Source organism: Lepisma saccharinum, chromosome 5, assembly GCF_977018435.1.
Source record: "Lepisma saccharinum chromosome 5, izLepSacc3.1, whole genome shotgun sequence".
Taxonomy (NCBI): domain Eukaryota; kingdom Metazoa; phylum Arthropoda; class Insecta; order Zygentoma; family Lepismatidae; genus Lepisma; species Lepisma saccharinum.
The window spans coordinates 65,190,614-65,214,724 of record NC_139233.1 but is presented as its reverse complement, the minus strand read 5'-3'; the positions used below and the strand labels follow the sequence as shown (position 1 = coordinate 65,214,724).

The 24,111-nt window shown below is 38.9% G+C and overlaps 1 protein-coding gene across 1 annotated transcript in view; it reads right to left on the bottom strand.

Annotated features, from left to right (window-relative positions):
- drongo (Arf GTPase activating protein drongo) overlaps window positions 1–24,111 on the bottom strand; it is a 52,224-nt gene that overhangs the window by 5,626 nt on the left and 22,487 nt on the right. The window contains exons 8-9 of the mRNA XM_083122593.1: window positions 20,101–20,256; window positions 10,278–10,483 (exon numbers count right to left, since the gene is read on the bottom strand). Of these exons, the coding sequence (XP_082978719.1) occupies window positions 10,278–10,483; window positions 20,101–20,256 (362 nt within the window). The remainder of the gene's footprint in view (window positions 1–10,277; window positions 10,484–20,100; window positions 20,257–24,111) is intronic.

Genomic DNA, 24,111 nt, shown 5'->3' with positions numbered 1-24,111 from the left:
ATAACATATGTTATTCAATGTTTAAAGTTCTTTTGTAAAAAATGTAAATGGGTAAATGTCATTAATAAATAACCTGAAACATTATTTTCAGTCATTGATATAAATTAGAAAATTTGAACACCTGAAAAAAAAGTATAATATTTCTCCGGGTCCAATAGACACGATCCGACAATAACGTATAGTCATTGTAGCCGTCGTTATAGTGTTAATCATGTGTACACCTTCCTTAACATGCCATTCTATTTTTCCTTTGGCATGTGCAAAAAAGGAAATGCAATCTTCTGGTAATTGGTGGTTGGTTTCCATGACATGTTTGGCCTTCCGCAATCATCAATCTCAACGAACAAGAACTTGCCAAGACTGCAATGACAGACACAGCGAGTAGCGCCAGTGGAACCTCAACCTGATCATGATTTCGAAATGGAATCGAAAAGACAAATTCTTAAAGTGTCTTTTATCGTTTTTCTTTTATGTATGCATTGCTTGCATTATAGAATTATTTTCCTGTAGTTTACGGTTATTACAAGCATAAGAAAACAGTTTTTCTTTGTGACGTTTCAGGAGAACACACGCTCCTTTCATCAGACATTTATTTTCATTTTGACTAAAGATACAGTTATAACAATGGTTAGTAATTTTTTAAACAAAAAGAATCCGTTATATAATGGATGTTGTCAATGTTACATTGTTGTAATATAGCAACTTAACTGTTAAAAAAGCAGTCTGTTTTATTTTTATTTCAGATATTTTTAAAATTATGAATCACAAATATCATCAGGTAATTCAAATTCATCATTGTTTTCACAAAGTCTCTTGATGTTTTCTGTTACATTAAATTTTAAAGATGGTGGCTTACTCCATTTGTGAAAAAGAAAACTCCATACTGGATCTATGTTACCATTTTCATTATTTAATTTATTCCAGTGTTCTTCTGCAATGAACGAAGCTTCCCAGACATTCAACTCTGTGTTCCCCGTTAATCTTTTTAAAACCCTTCTCTTTTTAATCAAATGCTTCTCTTCGATGATATGAGTTGACAAACCTGTTCTTGGGTTTAGATTTATAATGTCCAAATCGTGTTTGCCATCTTATTGCCATTTTCCTTGCTGTTTGTCCCACATAATCCTTTTCCATCTTATTGCCATTTTCCTTGCTGTTTGTCCCACATAATCCTTTGAACATGAACAACTTATATTATATATTCCTGTGGTTTCCACATCTGGTAGAGAGTTTCTCATTTTGAATTCATTAAATGCACATTCCAAACTTCTTGGTGATTTAAAAACAATTTTGAAATTAAAACTTCTAAAAATGTTTGCAATTTTATGTGAGAATCCCTTGTGGAATGGAATGCACACAAATTTCTTTTCAACAGATTTTTCATCTTTGTCTGTATTTCTCTTTTCCTTTAGTTTTCTTGCGACTTGTTTTTTGATTTGGTTTATTCTGTTAGTGTGAAAGTCATTTTCTTTTGCTATATTAAAAAGCCTTTCTGCTTCATTTTTGATATCCTCATTATTAGAACATAGTATTTGTGCTCTCAGGAAAAAATTTAAAAATATGTTATCCATTGTTATACGCGAATGTTCTGAATTAGCATGGATGTATTTTTCCCCCGCTAATTTTTTCCTATGGACTGATATTTGACTTGTTGAGTCAGTTGTCTTAATTTGCAGATCAAGGAAACAAATTACATTGTTATTCATGGGTTCGCAAGTGAATTTTATGCGACGATGTGATTCATTTAACAATTTAAATACGTCCATGATGGTGTTCTCATTTTTAGCAATAATTAGCACATCACCTACATATCTGATGTAGAGTTTGATATCCGCACCTATCGCATTAACAATTGGAGATTCTATGTAATGAAGGAAAATGCTGGAGATGATTCCGGATACTGGGTTTCCCATTGATAGACCATTACTTTGCTGATAGATTTTGCCATCAAATATAAAGTAATTGTAATTTGCACATACAGTAAACCATCGAACCATTTCCCATGATTCTACTGGGTTAACCTTCATCTCAATAAGCCATCTGTGTAATGCATCTGTGGCACCTTCTATTGGGACACTAGGATATAAATTTTCAACATCAAAACTTGCAATACGATACTCATTATTCCAGACAATATTTTTTAGTTTCTGTTTCACTTCATATGCATTTTTAACACTGAATGGTGTTTGTTGTTTAATTATAGCAAGTCTTTCAACTAAATATTTGGATAGTTTGTATGCAGGATGTGTGAAAGTTGCAATGATGGGTCATATTGGAGTTCCCGGTTTGTGAGTTTTTGGTAGTCCAAACCATTGTTATAACTGTATCTTTAGTCAAAATGAAAATAAATGTCTGATGAAAGGAGTGTGTGTTCTCCTGAAACGTCACAAAGAAAAACTGTTTTCTTATGCTTGGAATAACCGTAAACTACAGGAAAATAAGTCTTTAATCGTGCTGTTTGTACTTTTTGTGCTGTTTTTAACAAGTATTTTGCCAGCACATGACGTAAGAACTCTTTTACTGTCATACAGAAACAAATATGTTCAATAGTCTGTTGTTTATGATGAAATATTTGAGTTAGTGTTTTTCTTGGGCACCATCTTGTACAAATGTTGAAAGTTTATTAAAACTCTTTTTTGGGTGCGTTTATGTACGGTATGTATTTTATTTCGTCTATCCATGTTTCACTTGTACATCAGAATTCTTAACCCTCAGAACATTTCAGATATATTTATATGTCTACATTGACCAATACAAATTAAACTGCCCCACCCTTATAAATGTTAAAAAGAAAAGTCATGACTTGTGTAAGGTTTAACAATTCTGTTGAACTTTGCAAGGGATTTTGCTTTGTAAATGTCCAAAAAAATTCTTAAATATTCTGATGGTTTTCCACCACACACACAAATAAAATTCATGTGGGTTAATCCCTTAGCAACAATTCAGGTGATATTTCATGCCACAGGTTATGTCAACATAAAAACAAAGTTACAACACATATCTTTGTTTGCTCCTAATTTTTTAATCAAGCACAATAACCTTTCATGGGTGGGAGAGAAGTACAAGATGTGCTAAACAGTTTAAACTTGGTTGAAAAGACTTAAAATCAATAACCTTTATAGAGGACGAGCAGTAAACCCATCTTATCAATGTCCACAAAAGACAAGCAGAATACCTTGTGTATCACCTCCACATGTGGCAAAACTAAATATTATATTTCCATTTTGTTAATTCATTTTTATGCAAATGAAGGTGATAAACCAATATAATATATTTACTGTTGCTTTAATAACAAATGTCAATCTTTTCCTTACCAACATTATGATATTTAGTTTGGTTTATTGTGGTGGCCACAGTAGTATGCCAGACTCCCCCCGCCTTTTTTTTGTAAAATTTCAATTTTCTTCTTCATCCTTTATCTTTCATTATTGGGAGGTCAATGTACAAATTTAATCTTCTGCTAAAATCCCTGACATTTCAGCAACTTGTCTCTTCGCGCACGCGCGCTCTCTCCCTGGGAGAGGCTTCTGTCCGCTACAGAATAAAAGGTTGCATGAACGTATACAGGGTGTTTCTACAGGTCGTTTACAACGCTTGGGAGGTGATTCCTCACACGAAAACAAGCAAAAAGTGTGAGTTCCATTTTTACGACTGAGGCTTCGTTTCCGAGAAAGGAGCCTCGCAAAAGGTGACAAAGTGAACGTCACACCTAACTGGGACGAATACTATCACAGATAGAGAGGCGGTTCCAAGGGAATCGTATGTGCTCAGTCCGGAAGTCACTATGAAAAGTTCACTGCATGAATGCGCAATGGAGTCCTCAAAGGAATTGGGATTTCCAGCAAGAACAGTGCATGGAAAGGGTATGTAACGCAGCAAGAAGGACCGTGACAATGAGAAATGCGTTAAGACAACACATCCCGACCTCAAAAATCAAAACATGAGCACAGAACACAAAATCCAAAAAGGTGAGCACCGTTGCATACCCCAGTTACACGCGAGGAATGAACGAATCATGTCATGTGGCATACGAGAGACACATTACTCCACCAGGAGGAGGGAAAGAAAAACACAATATCAGATGATTGCGACAACTACGTAATATCCCCCTCCCCCCACACACACACACAACAAACAACAAATGCTACAATGTCTTACGCACAGACAGTGCGTGTCACTGTACACCAACTGAAGATGTCACTTTCACCACACAAAGGGGGTGGGGAGCAATACCAAGAGTGTTCTCACTGGAATTTGTCGAGGGCGGTAATAACAGACGGTTTTCAAAATGTCTGCCGTTCACTTCTATGCAGAGATGACAGCGACGAATCAAGAATTGTCGAGTACGAGCAAACAAGCCAGGTATATCTGCTACCGTCGTGGCGGCGACGTTGATGCGAGCAACGAGGTCCTCAGCTGATGTGACAGGTGTGTCGTATACGAGGGTTTTCATTTCTCCCCAGAAGAAAAAATCGAGAGGGTTGAGATCTGGCGACCTCGGTGGCCAAGGCACAAGTTCATCCCTACCAATGAACCTATTGCGAAACACGTCATGCAGGAAATGTCTCACATTACCATTGAAATGAGCTGGTGCCCCATCGTGTTTGTACCACATTTCTTGCCGCAGTGCCAAAGTTACGATCTCCAACAGTTCAGGCAGAACCTAAGAAATGCATGATACGTGCGACTATTCAGGCGAACAGGGACAGTGTATGGTCCAATTAAATTATCATGTACTATCCCGCACCACACATTCACTGAAAACCTGTGCTGGTGATGGGCCACAAAAAGTGCATGTGGGATGACAAAGTCCCAGACATGACTGTTTCTACTATTGAAGACATCCATCCTGGTGAAAATGGCTTCATCTGTCCACAATACCTTTGCCCCGAAGTGAGGGTTTGTGTCCAGCTGATGCAACAACCATTGGCAACAAAACTCCATACCAGGGTGAAAGTCACGAGGTAACAGTTCTTGTACTTTCTGCAGTTTAAAAGGGTGCATTCCTTCCTCTGACAACAGTCGCCAAACATTCACATGAGACGTGTTTCGTGCCCGAGCGAGCATGGGCGTACTTGTGCCAGGATGTTCTGCGACCGCCGTTAACACATCTTCTGCAATCTGATGTGTGTGTGTGTGTGTACACTTCGGGATCTTCCAACTTCTTGCCGCGGTGGTAACACTGACCCTGTTTCACGCAGTCGACTGTCCACTACCTGAAAGTAGGCGTGAGATGGTAAACGTCTATGTGGAAAGCGTTCTCCATAAAGACGCCTTGCCTCACGGCTATTACCACTTGCCTCCCCATACATGAGATGCATGTTCTGCTAGCTGCTGGGTCGTATATGCAGCCATCTGTGTAATAGGGAGCTGGAACTGCAAAGTATCTTTTATGTTTAACACTGGCACACTGCACAAATTGGCCATATCACCGTACGAACATCACAGACCAATTGTTGCGATACTTGACTTGCCCACTCCACCACGTCAACTTCTTTCAATACAACATACTAGTACTCTTCAATGCGTATGACAACTTAGAGCGAACTGCTGATCATATCCCAGAACCTGCAACACGACTGGGACGACTGCCAGAGAGAACCAACCCTTCGAGCTCCTCTCGCGGGTACAGCAGTCATGAAGGTCAAACGTAGACTACGAGAGCCAGACTTGCCTGTGCAGCGCTTCCAAAACTGGTCTCTTTTAAGTCACAGTGTTCGCGTGCGAACACTCTTGGTATTGCTCCCCACCCCCTTTGTGTGGTGAAAGTGACATCTTCAGTTGGTGTACAGTGACACGCACTTTCTGTGCGTAAGACATTGTAGGTAGCATTTGTTGTTTGTTGTGTGTGTGGGGGGGGAGGAATATTACGTAGTTGTCGCATGTAAAAATACACGTTGTCGCAATCATCTGATATTCTGTTTTTCTTTCCCTCCTCCTGGTGGAGTAATGTGTCTCTCGTATGCCACATGACATGATTCGTTCATTCCTCGCGTGTAACTGGGGTATGCAACCATGCTCAACTTTTCAGATTTTGTGTTCCGTGCTCATGTTTGGATGTTTGAGGTCGGGATGTGTTGTCTTTAACGCATTTCTCATTGTCACGGTAATTCTTGCTGCGTTACATACCCTTTCCATGCATTGTTCTTGCTGGAAATCCCCAATTCCTTTGAAGACTTCATTGCGCATGCGTGCAGTGAACTTTTCATAGTGACTTCCGGACTGAGCACATACGATTCCTTGATGATTTCCTTGGAACCGCCTCTCTATCTGTGATAGTATTCGTCCCAGTTACGTGTGACGTTCACTTTGTCACCTTTTGTGAGGCTCCTATCTCGGAAACGAAGCCTCAGTCGTAAAAATGGAACTCACACTTCTTGCTTGTTTTCGTGTGAGGAATCACCTCCCAAGCATTGTAAACAACCTTTAGAAACACCCTGTATATGTTATACATCTTTGACCTGGTGCAGGTGATTCTGAAAAAGAAGAAAAGAAAGCACCATCTGATGGTTAAAGTAGTTGTCATTCCGTGGTAGCTGCAGGAAATGGTTGGCCATCCCACCGATGTGATCATGGGATCACCTTTTAATCTATTTAAGTCTTTCTAATCGCAGTTTGTGATTTTCATCATTTGCTTGTTCATGTTAAATCTCCCACAAACCTAAAGATGGCTCTGCCTGCATGCAGCATTTGCCTGGCAAAGAAAACAGTTTCAGTGTTAACCCGATTCACGCCACACACAGTCATGGTTTAATTTTGATCATTGTGTCACGCCTATGAATGGCGAACGTTGTCAGATTCGACCTACATAGTATGGGGCACTTTTCACCGTATTCACAACTTCAGTGATTTTTGCATATGGTTTTATGTGATAACTAAAGATTTGTGCCTACATGAAACCACACTCTACATCATGTATTCTCAAGTTCAATCCCACGACCATGAATTGCGAAGTTTCTTATTTTGACATCGACTACCAGTTTTGGAAGATTTTCATATTACATCTCCATTGGGTTGAATTATACGCTGAAGGAGGAAGGATGTTGGTAGCATGAATGCAGAAGCTGGATCATCGCATATGCATGTACTGGAAGGACCATGGTGCATTTAAGAACCCACACCAGAATACAATTCACAGATTGCCGACCTCATAGAGCTTCACCAGAGACCCTAAACTGCAAAAGAACAGGTGTGCGTTTCATATTATTCGAAAGTCTTAAAGTTTGCAGTTGAATTGCACCTCAAGTAATAATTGATATACCCCGAACTATGTGCATTTGTGCATGCAGAGAGAAATATAACTACAAAATGGCCAGAGATCTTGTTGTTTAAAATTGAAAGTACTTAACATTTACCAAGTAAGTTTTGTGGATATATCTTTAGTAACTCGCTTAACCTTTTGGCGCCCAAGGCCATTTTCACATGTAAGCCTCTCGGTACCGAGCCGATTTTGAGCAAAATGCAGAGTTTCAATTAAATCAGTGTAGATCGGAGACTAATTGCCCTAGAGAGATGAGTGATATACCATTGTACGCGGAATGAACCAGAGATTCAGACTATATGAAATTTATGCAAATTTGGCGTATATGTGGTGGTCGGGGAGGGGGCTAACTCTCAAAATTCCAAAATTTCGGAAAAAAAATTTTGGTTCCCCCACCCTCCCCCCAAGAAAAAAGGTACATGACAGTGTCAACATGCACATGGAAATGATCGCTGACATGTAAGGAACACAAAAATATTTGCATTATTATCATATGACCAATGTAACTTGAGTTGTACCCCCAAAAGGAATGGTCGGCACGCCACTGATTCAAGCTTCAAAATGCAGTGGTACCTTGAAATGACTTTAGCTCAGAGACTATTTGCCCTGGAGATATGAACGTTGTACGCAGAATGAATCACAGAGTCAGACGATATATAATTTATGCACATTTGGCGTATATATGGAGGGGGAAAGGAGGGAAATCCCCTGAAAATACTTTCTCTTTTAAAAAATGGGGTTTCGCCCCCCCCCCCCTGCCCCCCCGAAAAAAAGGATATGAAAAGTTCAAAATGCACATAGAAATTATCGCTGGAATGTAAGAAACAGAAAAATATTTGCATCATTGTCGTATGACCAATGTAACTTGAGTTGTACCCCCAAAAGGAATGGTCGGCACGCCACTGATTCAAGCTTCAAAATGCAGCGGTACATTGAAATGACTATAGCTCAGAAACTAAATGCCCTAGAGATATGAAAGATATACCGTTGTACGCAGAATGAATCACAGATTCAGACGATATATAATTTATGCACATTCGGCATACATATGGAGGGGAAAAGGGGGGAAATCCCCTCAAAAATACTTTTCTTTAAAAAAATGGTTTCCCCCCCCCCCGAAAAAAAGGTCAAAATGCGCAAAATTTATGCAAATTTGGCGTATATATGGAGGGGGAAGGGAGAAAACCTCCAAAAATTATTTTAAAAAATTGTCACTTCACCCAAAAAATGTCCTCACACTTGGGCACAAAACGACACCTACCCACAACATTCACGGACGAAAAGCTAGAATGCAGTGAAAAATGAGCACCGATTCTTGCAGCTGCTTGAAATTCTATTTTTAGACAATGCAGGGTAACCCCTGTCGCAACTTGTGGACACTTGTGCTAAAAGGAAAATGTTTCCTTCAGCGTGCTTCGAAATTCCATTCTCACAACGCAGATTCAACAACCAGTCTTCCCCCTCCCCCACCCTGCACCCCCTGCATGCACCCTCACGGAAAACTTTCATTTTGACATCGGATACTGATAAACAAGTTTCCTTCGAATGCAGTTAACAGACGGGAGTGAAAAGCATTGCTTTAGAACAACAAAGCCCGTCTTCCTTTATCGGCAAAAATTTGACGTTGAAAAGAGCCGCAAAAGAGAAGTACCTTTTCCCGCCTTTTCCCCTCCATTTTCATGAAGACAAAAAAAAAAATGCAAAAAACCATTTCTGTTAAATACATGTGTTAGGAAAAATATAAAAAGATAAAATCGAAATTCTAGCCAAAAATAGAAAAGTTATAACGTAAAAACTACGACCTTGACACAGCATCTCGATCGAGTTACTTGGGCGACAAAAGGTTAAGTCTTATATTATCAACCGCGTTGTTTATTCCCCTCAACATGAAATAATAAAGTTGACCAAAGTATTTAAATCGTGCGTCTGTTTGCAAGGTAGTGCTACAATATTTGAAATTTAATGACGTGATCAACGTGAACTATTTGAGCCATGAACTGCATTCCAAAAAATCGCGTCACAGTTAACTTGAATACCCAGATCAACGGCGATAATTGAAGTATCTAAACTAAAGAGCACTCATCACCTAATATTATTCCAACCCTTCCTTTGCATAATTAAATGATAAAATTAAAGTAATTTGGAGCATCTTGACGAGAGATGGGTAAATCTATGTGATGCAAAATTAAGTCTAAACTGAGTCTTAAAGTTAACATTTGAGTAATTGTATTCTAGTTTCGAAATTGTACTCAAACTTGTTGCTTGTTAAATTCACGATGATGAATAAAAACTAGTAAAGCTTTTGATCGTAAATATGTGCATAGTAATCATAATTGTTGCTGAATATTTTGTGCATAAAACTGCACACCGTTTGTTAATGTTTCTGAATTGTACAAATTATAAACCATTCAGGAAGTTGAATTTGCTTCTATATTATTGTTGAAATTTGGATAAATGTTTATCACATGTCATATTCTTCGAGCTACAAAAGCTTTATAAATAAATTAGTTGAAACATCTATAGAAATCTTATGATCAATTATCCTATTGGCAATACTTAACATAAGTACAAAAAAAGGTAGATGAATATGCATGAGTCGAGGTATTAATAGTAGTAGTGAAATATGGTACAAATCTAATCCCATGATTATTTTACTGAGAAAGACGTGCATTCTAGAGTGCTGGTCTATGCATTAAATGAAACTTTACTTAAAGATAAGCAATGTAGAATATATATTGATGATTAGTACTGTAATTTGAATGTGTTCTGTTGCAAAAACATAACCTAGAGAATGCTTAAACATGTTAGAAGTGATTCGTTGACCACAAACCAAAATACTTTGTGCCTATTAGGTGTGGTATTCCCACGTCTTTTTCCATGCTTCATTTTTGTACGACCCACCTAATGTGTTACATTACCAAGATTACCAACAAAACAAAGGGATACGTTTTGACTTGGTTTCTGTTGTTCTGTTTAATTCAAGTATTACACTAGCATCAAAATCATTCCAACTTACCATGAAGGGATTTCCCACAGCATTCATCTGCTGCCAAGATTTACTAGGGAAATTCATTGATTGACTAGTGTGCAGTCCCGCATTGGCATTACCCAATACGGAAGCAGCTGGAAGAAAGGACTGAAGACCACCATTCGGAACCTGGCCGTTGGGAACGCACGCCATTCCCATTCCTCCCCAAGCCGTCTGATGGCCAAAATTAGCTTCTGCAAAGAAGTAGTCAGCTTTACTGAGCAGTTCATGAGAATTTTTAAATACTAATATGGACATTCTCGTATCCTGTGAATTTATTTCTGCAAGAAACCAGGTGTAACATGAACTTTGAAATGTAAAAAGAACAAGAAAAGGAGCATGTGGAAGTAAAATACACATCAATGTAGGGATTTTATCACCTTTTCTGCCCTAATTGCAATGGACTTAGATAAAATTGATCAAAGGACACACTAGAGGAATGCCCATGTATATTCCACATCACAATCCTGAACTTTCAGTTATGAACTAATCTTCAACATGCTCAGCTCCTGAAGTAGCCACAGTACATAAACTTTTGTCCCTAATAATACGAGGGGTGTTCCATAAGCAGCAAGCCTAACCTAGAAGGGAACAGGATGGGACCACAATAGCAACCTATTTTTCTACGTAGTCTTCCTGCAGGTCCACACACTTTTGCCAACGCTTCTGCAGTGCTTTTATCCCAGTCACATAAAAGCTTTCCTCAAGGCTTGCACAATTGTCACCCACAGCACTGATGACGTCATTATCACACTGATAATGAACACCGCCCAAAGCTTTTTTCAGTTAGGGAAGAGATGAAAGTCTGATGGAGCAAGATCAGGTGAATAAGGGGGATGTTCCAACAATTCGAACCCACAATCACGGATGGTTGCCATCGCAACAAGCGATGTGTGAACATGTGCATTGTCCTGATGCAGAATCACCTCTTTAGAGAGCTTTCCCCGTCGCTTAGTCTTGAAAACACCCCGTAATTGCCTCACCAGGGAAGCACAATGCTCTCCTGTCACTGTTTTTCCCTTTCGTAGATGATCGACCAACAAAACACCTTAGAGTCCCAGAAGACTGTCATCATCACTTTCCCAGCAGAGGGACCGGACTTTACCTTCTTTGGGGTGGGGGAGCCGGGGTGTTTCCACTGTTTTGATGCCTGTTTTGGCTCCGGTACATAGTGATGAACCCAAGTTTCGTCAACAGTCACAAGTCGTTCAACAAATCCATCTGGATCGGCCTGGAACAGCTCAAGATTTCATACTGAGATCATGTGTCTTGTCAACTTTTGTTCACTTGTCAGAAGTTTTGGAACCCAACGCGAAGAAACCTTTTTCATCCCCAACTGGTCATCCACAATGCGCTCCACTGTTGATTTGGACATCTTCAGTTCCTCTGCAATATATCGCATAGTCACACGTCTGTCTGTAAGAATAATCTTGTGCATTTTCTCTACATTTTCTTGTGTCACCATCTCCACTGGCCTGCCTGGGCAAGGGCCATCTTCCACACTCACTCTGCCCCGCTTAAATTTGGCTACTCATCTGTGTCAGACGATGCAGCATCCTCTCCTAATGTTGTCACCATATCCTCATGGATTTCCTTGGGACTCAACCTCATTTTCAAGAGATAATTGATCACTGCTCGTATCTCTTCTCTCTTAATTTTTGACGTTACACACTTAGCACACTTCTAGCTCCCGCAAAGACGAATAGGATGGTTCGAACTGGACACCGCTTTGCATATACACTTACAAGGAATTGCTATTTCAAATCCCGAAATTATTTTCAGATTGAACTATGGGAACCCTATCAGGTTCACTACTTATGGGACACCCCTCGTATAATGTAATACCAACACGTGCATTAATTTTATTTTGAAATATAAAACAATATATATTTATTTTAAAATTACATTCTATTGGATGGACTCAATTGATATCTGTAAAAGGGCCAATATAAAATTTATCATTGCCTTTAACAAATATTCTACCAAACTTATATTAAAAGGCATACCTTTGATAAAGAATATGAATAATTTCATTACATCCTTGCACGATTAGTTTTACTTTAGAAAAACAGTTCTTTATATATAACCATGTATTGAGCAAAGGCCTTGGACAATGAGAGAGAGACAGAGAAGTAAGATGCAGGTAGTGGATATAAAATTCCTAGGAAAGGTAGACAGGGTAGAGCAGTAGCTGAACCACCATGTCACCACTGAAAGTTCTGTGCTGGGCAGGGTTATTTCATTGCAAGTAAACCTTCATAGATTAAATCTAATCATCATTCATTCTCATCATCAAGATTAACCTCTAGCAGCCGGATGATCGAAATTCTGACTGCCACAACCGTTCAGACCAGATAGTCAACATTTTGACCAGCAGCTCATGGAAGCAATTAATGTGCCATTTCTTGAAAACTACACATGATATTTCCGATCTATCATTTTTTTTTATCTATAGTATACATATGAAGGTATGACATACTCGAATTACAAAATAATATATCCATTATTACTATATTATTAACAAGTGAAGTTTTAAAAAGTCCTTATTTTTCCTTCGTTTATACAATATTGTTATGGGATAGATTTCTGAAACTTCAAAACTAATGCTTTTTTATTGAGGGGGGGGGTATTTTAAATCCTACAAGTAAGAATGAGTAAAAAGCAACATTTCAAGCAACATCCGACAATTAAGGATTCAAGGGGGATGCAGGGGGCAAAGGCCCGATTCTTTTTTTTCATTAGTTTACGTCTAAACATATTATATACTCGAATTTACAAAACAATACATCCATTGTTACTATTATTAACAAGCACAGTTTCCCTTTTGTTACTATGGAATAAATTGAAGATAAAAGGCTGTTACTTATCATATTTTTAAAGAATTTAAATTCTAAATGTAAAAATGAGTGAAAAACAACATTTTAAGTAACATCTGACAATTAAGGCTCCAGGGAGGATGCAGGGGCCAAAGGCTCCAAGTTCGAAATTTTCCATAATTATATAAAATTTCTGAACCCCATAATTTCAATTTTCTTTTTCAAAGTTGCAGCAGCACGTGCATTACATATCCTCATACAGTGATCTTTTGTCGTGCTTCCCTCCAAATTTGGTCCATCCAGCATCCACAGGGCTGGCGCTAGAAGCAAAATTCCGAACATTGTTCTGAAGCTGGCAACACTGCCACTTCATATAATATCATTATTTTTTACTCAAGAAGTATCAGTCTGACTTCAACAAAACTTTGCACGTTTGTAGGAACGTACCATCGCTACATACTACATATTTTTTCATTCACTTCGGTCTATTGAGGGATGCACAGGGGCGTGTCAATTTTTTTAAAAAAAATGAAACTTTATTCTTCTTCTTCCTTCAACAGTAATCATTGGGAGGCACAATGTATAAATTTTATCTTGGCTAAAAGCCCTGTCTTTAAGAAAACAAAACCAATTTCATTTGTCTATGGTAATTACTTCTCGAGTTACTATTTTTTTGTATTTCACAGCAAATTTTGAAAAGGTGCCAGCTTCAAACAGATAACATGTGTGTGAGCGGTCCAACATCTAAAGTTTAACCAATAAAAGCAGAAGAGCACAACTAATAATAATAAGGAAGTAATAGAAGGGACAAAATGAGAAACGAAGAAATTAAAATGACAGCATGGAAAGAAAATAGATCAGGCACAACTAAGGTGACTTGGACACGAAAAGATGGAACAGCCAAAAAAAAAAAAAAAGAGTACACTTTTTTCTATTTTTGTTACTTAGCCTCGCATTTCTCACGTTTTACTAGGGGTGATTATAATTAGATAAAACTGATGAAGGGTCATTCACAAAGAATGCCCAGGCCAGGATTCAAACCTGGGAACTTCGGTGGTGAGATTGAAAGTCGAACAGCAAACATGCTCAGCCAGTGAGACTGCAACTGATAGCACAGACTGTACTAGGAGTGAGAAAGAGGCCAACTGTAAGATTAAATGGGGTAAATGAGGTAGTGGATAGTGTGAGAAAAGGGCAGAATTGTAACACTGTGGAAAGAGAGGAGTAGTGGAAGAATCGAGACCAGCCAGACTAGAAAATGCCTAAATTAATCTATATCGATCAATTTCAATCAACCTTACTAAAATTATATTGATATTTTTTTTAAAATGTACAGAAATACAGTTTCTAATTGTGATATATCAACAGAAATGTGCTCGAAAAATTGATGTTCTGATAAATGATATTTGTTTTTATCCCACTTTGTATTTAAAAAGTTATAATGAATTAATCCTCTGAATAAAACCAGACAGTTGCAGGTGGAAAAACTGGTAATGAAGAGTAGTTGTTAACAGACAAGTGCCTGAAGAAAATTGCATATTGCACTGTGCTGCTGATGTGAACTTAGTCAGGCACGTATCCAAGGGAGGGGTGGAGGCTTAGCGGGTTTGATACCCCCCAAAAAAAGTTTTCAGTTTACACTAGATAAAATGAGGCTTTAGGTTTCTTATAGTGTGAAATAAAATAATGTGACAATAATCATTTTAGGAGAGAAATAATTATCAAGGCAAGACGGAGAATGTTTTATAACCCTGTTATAGTTAATGGCAGGTATCCAAGGTGGGGATCAGGGGACTTGAGCCCCCTCCCCCACCTTCCATGAAATTTTTCCATTTACGCTAGATAAAACTAGGATCTTGGTTTCTTGAATAATGTGATGATAATTTGAGAGAAATAATTATCAAGACAATACAGAGAATGTTCTATAACCATATTATTGTTAATAGCACAAATACAAGGTTGGGATCAGGGGGCTAGAGGCCCCCTTCCCCAGGAAATTTTTCACTTTACACTACATAAAATTAGGTTCTTGCCTTTTTTAATAATGTGACGCTTTTGGTGTAGTCGCAGCAAACTTGAGCATTATGTAAAGACTTGTCAGCATTTGGAAGCTGCACAACAAAGATAGCGCCACAAGTAGGACGATTTGTTGTAATTTTTAATCTCTGGCAAGGCACGAGAGGGAACATTCTTGAACAAGAGGAGTCGAACTACTGGCAATATTAAAGAATTGTTTTTATCTGCAGAACATTCTAGAATATAATGACGATATAAATATGCAGCTTCAATTTCCTGGTTGATCTGTACAACAGAATTGGTTAATGAGACTTCAGGTGTAATGTGACAGTTCATACAGTCGGTTAGTGATCAGTCAGTGTCCATTGGCAGCTTTATAAGATCTAGTGATTCGAAAATGAAAAGGACTAAATACCATAAAGTAACGAACTCTACTACTAGTTCCAGTTTGGGTCCAAAGCTGAAGACATTGACGACAACGGAACTTCTGGAGCCTCAGTGAAGTGCTAGTTCAGGTCGAGGGTCAAAGAGATCCAAGGTCTCTCTCTCTAAACTGAATATTTCAGCAGTACCAGGTATTGGAGTGGTTTATTAAGAAGGAAATAAGCTGCATAGATCAACTAAAAATCAACATTTTGAGTAATGATTTAGTTGTGTGTGGACCAAATTTTCATGTATGCAGTCCAAGAATTTAATGGCATAAAAAATACTTTTGTTTAAGCCTACTGGGTTTAACACACACTCAACCACTTAACTACCATAAAGGGACAGCTGAAAATTTTATGCATGTTGAGAAGAGAAAGCAAGAAGATGTTGCATAATATGTAGACATTTTCACGAATATTGCAGGCTTTAACAGGACCCAATCAGGGCTCTGGCATACTGTGCCATTGTTCTACAACAGAGCCACCGAGCCACCCTTGACTTCATCTGATTTTTCGCTACATGTCCTGTGTATGTCAAATCGTAAGATGTTGCCTGTATAACGAACAAGCACAGAAAATAAAGGAGAAAGAAAAGAAAACTGCGGGGCATTCCCACCGGTTGAGGAGACATTTACTTCTGTAGTCAACACGAGCTGACGCTTTGAGGTGACAATGGCAGTGGCCTACTAAGGGAGATTTCACACAGTGATGCCTGAGAATTTCACAAGTCGAACGTAGGTTTGTGCGCCCTTTTGTGGCACTATGGTGTGAAATTTTGCTGTCGATTGGTTCATTCCAAACGACATATATCGTGTGTCCCTTCAGTATGAAATGTTCCTAAGTCTTGAAGATCCAAGTCACAAGAATGGAAAATTAGGGCTTTGTTAAGGTTAGCTGTGAAGGCAGGTGACAGCACCATAAAGGATAACATCCAAACCTGCAGGAAGAATGCATCTTACTTTAGTTTCCAATACAAAATGATAACAACGTCTGGTGAGTTGATTTTAAAAAATGTGTTAGAGATAAAGAGTGGCGTGCCCAGGATTTTCGGAAGGGAGAGGGGTTACGCATACTATTTTTGGTGGTCAGTCCTCATTTTGCAATCTTTTCTTGTCTCTGACATTCTCTATTAAGAAATACTGGGTCAAATGGGGTTATGAGACCACTAAACCTCCCTTTGGCATGCCACTGAAGACAAATGAGTAAGCATTTAATCATATTGGGAGACGAAACTTTAGATGTGATGGGAATGGAAGGGTTTTCTCTGTGCATCCAGCTGTATTCGAGAATACTTCCTTTGTTTCCTGCCGATATATGACAAGACTGCGGAAGCTGTGACAGACAATTTTGAACACTTGCGAGTGCTTACGCCTGAATATGAACAATTTGGTGGGTTTTCGCTTTTATAAGAGATGCAAACCTGGGAGGACACGACACATTAGTGGTGTTAAGGCTCGAATCACAGAGACATATTTGAGAACTGTCTGCATCCAGTTCGCAGCCCACAGGTTGAACCTCACATTGTCGAGTGTATTATCCATCCCATGAATGTGCAACAGCTTTGAAAAAACACTCAAAGACACCACAAGATGTTTTGATGTCTGATGAGAAGAAATGGATAAACACACATACTCTGATGATTCCGGCACACAATGTTAATACATGGAGACAGAGGAGTCGAATGGTAAAAAAAACTTTCGAATTTCACTTTCTGATTAAAATGTCGCCACCAGGGGTGACCGCTCATAAGGACGATACGGATGCCGCACTGCCGTGTGTAATCGCAAGTGAACATACATTACATTAACATTTATATATTGGCTTTTACATTGTCTGAATTGCAAATATTCCATTGCTTAGTCGGTTCTGTACTCATTCTTCTGCGACAATTGCGAAGTTTGCACGCCACAGCACGGGGGAATACGGAACTTCAAGAAATCTGGTGGGGCCCCATCCTCCCACTTTACGAGACGTAGAGCATTCTCAGGTGCGGCCACGAGGGGTAAGAAGAGAGGGAACTGGGGGAACAACACGCGTGGGATCTGTGAACGGGAGGATGGACGGTTTGTCGTCCGAAACCCATGCCCTAGGCGAAACAGACCCTCTCTCCGGAGAACGGTAAACAATGAAGAGTTGCCAGAAGCAATGAAGTTAACATTAAAAAAAAAAAAAAATACCAACCGGTGGGAAAAATCATTCTGTATTCCATAATCTTATTCACTTATGACAAGTGAGCAATAAATTACACAATTTCCAATGAGGAAAGAAAAAATCGGGAACTGAAAGAGTACAGACTCTTGCTTGATTTTTATTTACCGTCGCTTTCTGCTACTTTTCGGTAATCCGACGATGAGGATGAGTGATGATATAATGAAATTGATGGAGGCCAATCACGAAGAACATCTATGGCCATGCCGGGATTCGAACCCAGGACCCCTGGCTTTGTAATGCAGTATGCTAGCCACGGAAGTCAGCTACAGCTTCTTGTTACTGGAAAAATTAGATTTCATTACATGCTTTGATTAGCACGTTTTAAAAAAAAATCTTGATAGTGTGACAAAGTTCCACAATTTCTTTTCAAGCCGGCTGTTAAATAAATCAGAAGCTTGTCATCTAAACTCACCAAGAGCTGCTACAGGGAATTTCTAAAAATTTGGCAAAATTGTCTGGCAACCAGGAAGCAATAAAACGACCGGATAGGAAGACGATAGTATTGACACTTGTTGTTTCTTCATTTTCCGTGGAGAAGTGAAGTTTCTTCGGCAGAGTGTGCTGTAGTTGTGCGTTTGTCGCGATGAGCAATGTGGAGAACTTGTTGGTGCGAAGTTTTTCTACCAGAAGTCTGGATGAAAGAAATAAACATAAAAAACCTAGGCCAAATTTGAATCTAGAACAAGCATGCCTGACGAAGATTTCTGGTAAGTTTGAAGTTTTTTTACTGTAGAGCTTCTGGTGACAAAGATATCACCGTTCCAGTGAGATATTTACTTTAGTGCCCTATTTCACATATCAATTTGTCATGTTGGACAGGAATCTTTTTCTGTGTAACTTTTTTACTAGTAATTTTCGCGTTCAATGCATGTAAATATTCGTTATTGTGCTTATCAAGCCGTGTAAAAATTAATATTGCTTCTTCTGAATTTTCCCCTCTGTTAAGTTAAAAAATGCTACAACTAAATCTGTTAGAATTCTATTTCTTCTTCCATCTTTCGTAATCTTGGCATTACTGTTAAATAATTATTAATTTATCATAGTATGTGTAAACGTGCAAAACATGATATTCGGTAAAGACGAATATATCAATTTCTTATCACGTTGGCTGTTATGTATGAAATTCATCATTTAAACTTACATTACTAGTAGAGAAAATTTGTGAGCTGTTGCCCCTCCACTTTGGTTCACCATGAGCCGCCACTGGCTGCCAATTTAGGGGACAGTCGCTCCCCAATTTTTTGCCTCCACACTATGGCTTCTTAATGCATCTTGTCTACCAAGAGAAAGTAAACTTTCCTTGCACCCAGTGCTCGAAAAATCTTCATCAGAGCTAGGTGCCAGCTCTGAAATTCAGGCGTCAGAAAACCACCTACTGGCAATTGTGCATACTATAAGAAGTTGAGCATCACCGTATTCAAAACATTGCTAAATCATGTGAGAAAGCAGAAAATTTGGGGTTTGGGGACAAAAGAGTAAGGAATAGTTCACAACGTTGATAAAAAAATCATAACACCATTAACCCTTGTATCCGTGATATGAAAAACTCAATACGAGTAAGCTGACCAAGGCAGAAATTTAAAACATAAACTAAACGTAACGTTTCAACCTTGTAGCAAGGTCTTTTGTACACCCAACAGTGAAAGAAACAGTAGGCAAATTGTCCACCGCCATTTTCATTCGGTCTGAATTACACGATATGACGACACTGAATTGAAATAATAACTTCAATAAGCAAAGAACAATGTGTGCTTCGAACCAACATAGTTTCATTCCTTAAAACAACACAGGAGTAGAATAAAAAACTAAATAAAATAGCGGTGGACAATTTGCTTACCATTATCTTCCATTGACTTTACAGAGTGCAGAGTCTGAAGAAGACCTTGCTAGATGGTTGAAACATTACGTTTAGTTTATGTTACAAAATAAATTTCTGCCTTGGTCAGCATATTGAGTTTTTGAAGAAAAAAAATATATATTTGCTAACTTGCTATACTGCAATTTAAATTTAGAATCTTCAAAATTTCGTACATGCAAACTTAAAAGAACTGCAACATTACAGCAAAAGATCACAGTCGCCAGGCTGAAATTTTTAGTCGCCATGGCAACCTGGCAACTGGGATTTTTCGAGCCCTGCTTGCACCCCCTCTCCTTTGGAACCCAATCGCCACCACTGGCCATAAACATACAATTGAGAGGTTCTCTCTACACCCCTTTAAAAGAGGGTGTTCAGCCCCCCCCCCAAAAGGAATTCCCTGATATGTTCTTGAACTTAGTAGTGAACCCCTCATGTATGACCATAATAATAATAAATTAATTTACTACTTAGCCTGTGAAGCATACCTGTACATATTCCAAAATTTGGCTGACCATGTCTGATCGGCATTCCAAATGGATTTGCAGTAAACATTTGTGGCATTCCAAAAGAACTTACTCCACCCTGGACATTCTGTAATCCACTGTTGGCTGTCGATGACACCCATGTATTGGCACTTGTTCCTGCAATACGGAAAGTAAGGGTTTATGACTTATTGATGGATTTTCATATTACTGGAAACTTCAGATGAGATAAGATATTAATATACATGCAATATACTTATGCATCAACAAAAATGTTTAATTCTGATTGATTAATTTCAGTGACCATTGTCACCATCCATATCGGAACTCGTAGTTATCTGGTTTGTGGGCTTCTGGTCGCCATTGCTACGTTGGTGGCTGTTAGGTGCGCTGCTGTTGCGGGATAGTCCCAGTTTGATTTTACTTGCTCAAATATTGGAAGCAAGTGTGGTGAGGTGGGCTTGTCCATTATCAATGTTTAGTTCATGGAAGAAATGCACAATGGCATGTGCATCCTTGAATTTTGTGTCACGTTGATTGTGTGGTGAACACTTTCTCGATTTGGTGGTGGTTGTATCTAATGTGTTTTGCTAGTTTCACGGTTGGTTATGGTATTTTTAGTATCAGATGAGTGCTGTGGAAATATTTCATTAATGGATCGGATAGACCTGCCAATGTAATGCACTTTGCACTGACATACAACCCCACCCCCAGGTTATTCAGTACATTGAGGAAGTATCATTTATGCTTGATGAGTCTGCCAGCTATTTTGGAACTGGGTTTGTGCACTATGATAATATTGAAAGGTCTGAGTACTTTGGCTAGGTGGTTAGAGATGGAGGGGTGGTAGATCAAGGCAATCCACTTCTGTTTACCTTCAGTGTCAGGTTTGTGGTTGTTTGAATCCTGCTTAACTACACCATGTGGATAGTTGGCGCTTGGTGTAGCAGGGTGGCTACTCTAGGACCATGATAAAATTCAAGTATAATTCCCGGTTTTCAAGGCTAATATAAATAAACGGAAAATAAAAATCTGGGTTAAATTAGGTTGGTTCCTGGGTCGAATCCATGCAGTGTTATCCTTTGCCTTTCTCCGGGGAGGCGTAACCTTTTTCCTTTCTGCCCTATCACTGTCTTGTGTATTAGTGTCTCCTTCTTGATGTTCCTGTGGGAGGTTCTGCATCATTATCCTCTTGGTGATCTTAGTCCTAAGGAGGGATGTCCTGTTGAGTTTGTCGAAGGTGGATTCTTTGTGATCTTCTGGGGGATATATTACATTCCAGAGGTAGGGGTTGCATGGGGAGGTGAGTGATGCCGGATTTGAAGAGGGAAAGTTCCTCTTTCGACACCAAGTTTGTTAAGTTGTTTAGTAATGTAAAGTGCTCAGGATTTCTTATTAACTGGTACGTGTTGAAATTTGGTAGCTTTTGTCTTAAATCTTCGATTTTTTTGTTCGGTGTGTGGCAAAAGAAGGCTTTATGTTCCGGTGTGTCCGTCTCTGTATAACATTTCAGGCATTTATCAGTCTAAGGTTGTGCTTATTTAGGGTTGAGGTTGTTCTGAATACACCTGTGAGGCGAAGTATCACTTTGTGTTGTGAAGATCTCAATCTGTTTTTAAATGTACTGTTTACTGGTTTCCATGGCCCGCAGGAGCGAGCCGTAGGAAATAATAGCATTATATATGGTAATGAGATATGTTTTTATGTGTGATAGTGGAAGGTTGCAGTTTCCGGAACTCAATGTGGCTAGACTGTTTATAGTTTTTTCGGCCTGGGTTGTTGCCAGGGCTGTGTGTCTGCTAAAAAACATCTTCTCTTGAAGAGTAATACCAAGTTATTTAGCTTCTTTTACTCTTTTTAAGTTTTTTCCTCAGAGTTTGATTTGAGGGTTTCTTTGTAACATCCTCTTAAGGATAATATAATGCATCTTTTCCGCAGCTATAGAATATCACACCAATCGGATAGCATATTGATTGCAGTAGATGCTTTATCTTTGATTTCCCTTCTTGCGTTACCGGAAGTAAGCATGATAATGTCATCCGCATAAGCTATGATCTGGTCTATGTCTGGATGGTCTTGTAGTTTCATAAGCGCAGGCTCCAAGATAATATTCCAAACCTCGGGTCGCAGAATGGAACCCTGAGGACAATCTTTTGACGTAATCTTACTCATTTGTAGATCAGGATATTTGATGCTAACTTTTCTGTTAGAGAAATAACTTTTCAGAAGTAGAAAGAGTGTACCTGGGCAGTTCAAGCTTTTGAGTGTTTGAAAGAGGCTGGGCCACCACAAGTTGTCAAATGTCCCGGCGATGTCCACCATAATTTCCACCATGTACTTGTTTGGAGTGTTTTGTGTTGTAGACGATAGCAGGCGTAATGCATCGTCAGTGCATTTACCTTTCGTGAACCCAAATTGTTTCCCTGATATGGGTTTGAGCAGGCGAAATTCTTTGAGTCTTTTTAGGATAAGTTTCTCGAAGAGTTTTCCCAAAACGTTGAGAAGGCATATTGGTCTGTATGAATTGACCCTGGTTTCATCTTTATTTGGGTGTTTCTTGATGATTATTAAGTTTGCTTCCTTCCAGGTTTCTGGGAATATCTTCTGAATAAGGCACTCATTAAATAGTTGAGTAATGTAAGGCGTAAGTACTGGGGTGATTTCTTGTATTATTTCCACAGGAATTCAGTCTGGTCCCGGGGACTTCTTCCTTTTCATGCTGATTATTTCGTTTTCTACTTCCTGGGTAGTGAAAGGTAATATTGGTGATTCTGGATATGGCTGGTGATAGATTTTTCTTGTATCCTTAATTTCATCGCTGTCGTTTTCAGGTTTGTCGTCTGGTATGAGATTCTTCATTAGGAAGTTGATGGTTTCTTCCAAGTCCTTTGTCATATTTGTGTTGTTATCGTCATTAATTAAGGTGGAAATGGTGTGCACTTTTTTTATCTTGCCGATAGCAATTTTATACGGGGTGCCCCATTTATTTATTTCCAGCCATTTTTCGATGAAGATATTCCATTGTTGTCTCTTAAAATTTAGTAGCTCGGTTTCGTATTGCCTTTTTTTGGCACGGTAAATCTGGAGGTTGGCAGTTCTATATTGTGCGATGGTGGATTTTTTATATAGTTTCCTGGCTTTTTGCATTTGTTTCTTAAGGTTGGTTAGTTTCTTTGGCCATGGTTTCCCCTTCATTTTCCTTTGGTTATTTCTGGGTGTTGAATTTTGAATTCCTTGTCTGATGTTTGCAGAGAGTTCCTCTGCGAGCGTGTCGAGTGAATTTTGTTGCTCCAATTGTTCAGGGATAATGGGTTCTTCTAGGAATTTTTGATGATCGATTTTTCTCCAGTTTAATATGTTCTTCTGGTCTGTCTGTTCAAGCTGATGTTGCCTGTAGATTAAGTCGAATAGTATTAAGTTGTGATCGCTTGTTGTGGTGAGATCTATAACTTTCCAGTTTTGGACATCACCCCAGGCCCTTGCATTCGTGAGTGTTAAATCAATGTTGCTTGAGGCACCCGCCCTTCCCCTGTAGGTGGGGGGATTATCTGGCTGATTTTCGACTTGTAAGTTGTGCTCTGAAATGAATTCCTCCATGGCTACTCCCTTGGTGTCAGTTTCTTGGCTGTACCACCACGGAGAGGAGGAGTTCGTGTCTGCTGTGATTATGATCTTGTAGTTTTTGTACGCATTGCTGATCAGATCGATTTTTTCCAGATATGGGTCTATGTCATGGCTAAATTGAAAAGAGCTATTTATTAAGATCCAAGAACCATGCTCGGAAGATATTTGAGCGCAATTTATGTGTGTCACAGAATTGTGTTATTTTGGTGATTGTTAGATTTCTTTTTAGGTTAATTACTGCTGCCATGGTTTGATTGCGGTCCTGAATTGTGTGTACGTTGAGTGGTATGTAGGGAATTTTGTTTCTGGATGTGTATGGTTTTTGCATGACAATTATGTCAATGTATTGCTCTTTGCAGTAATTGATTGTTTCAAGTGTTGCAAGCTCGC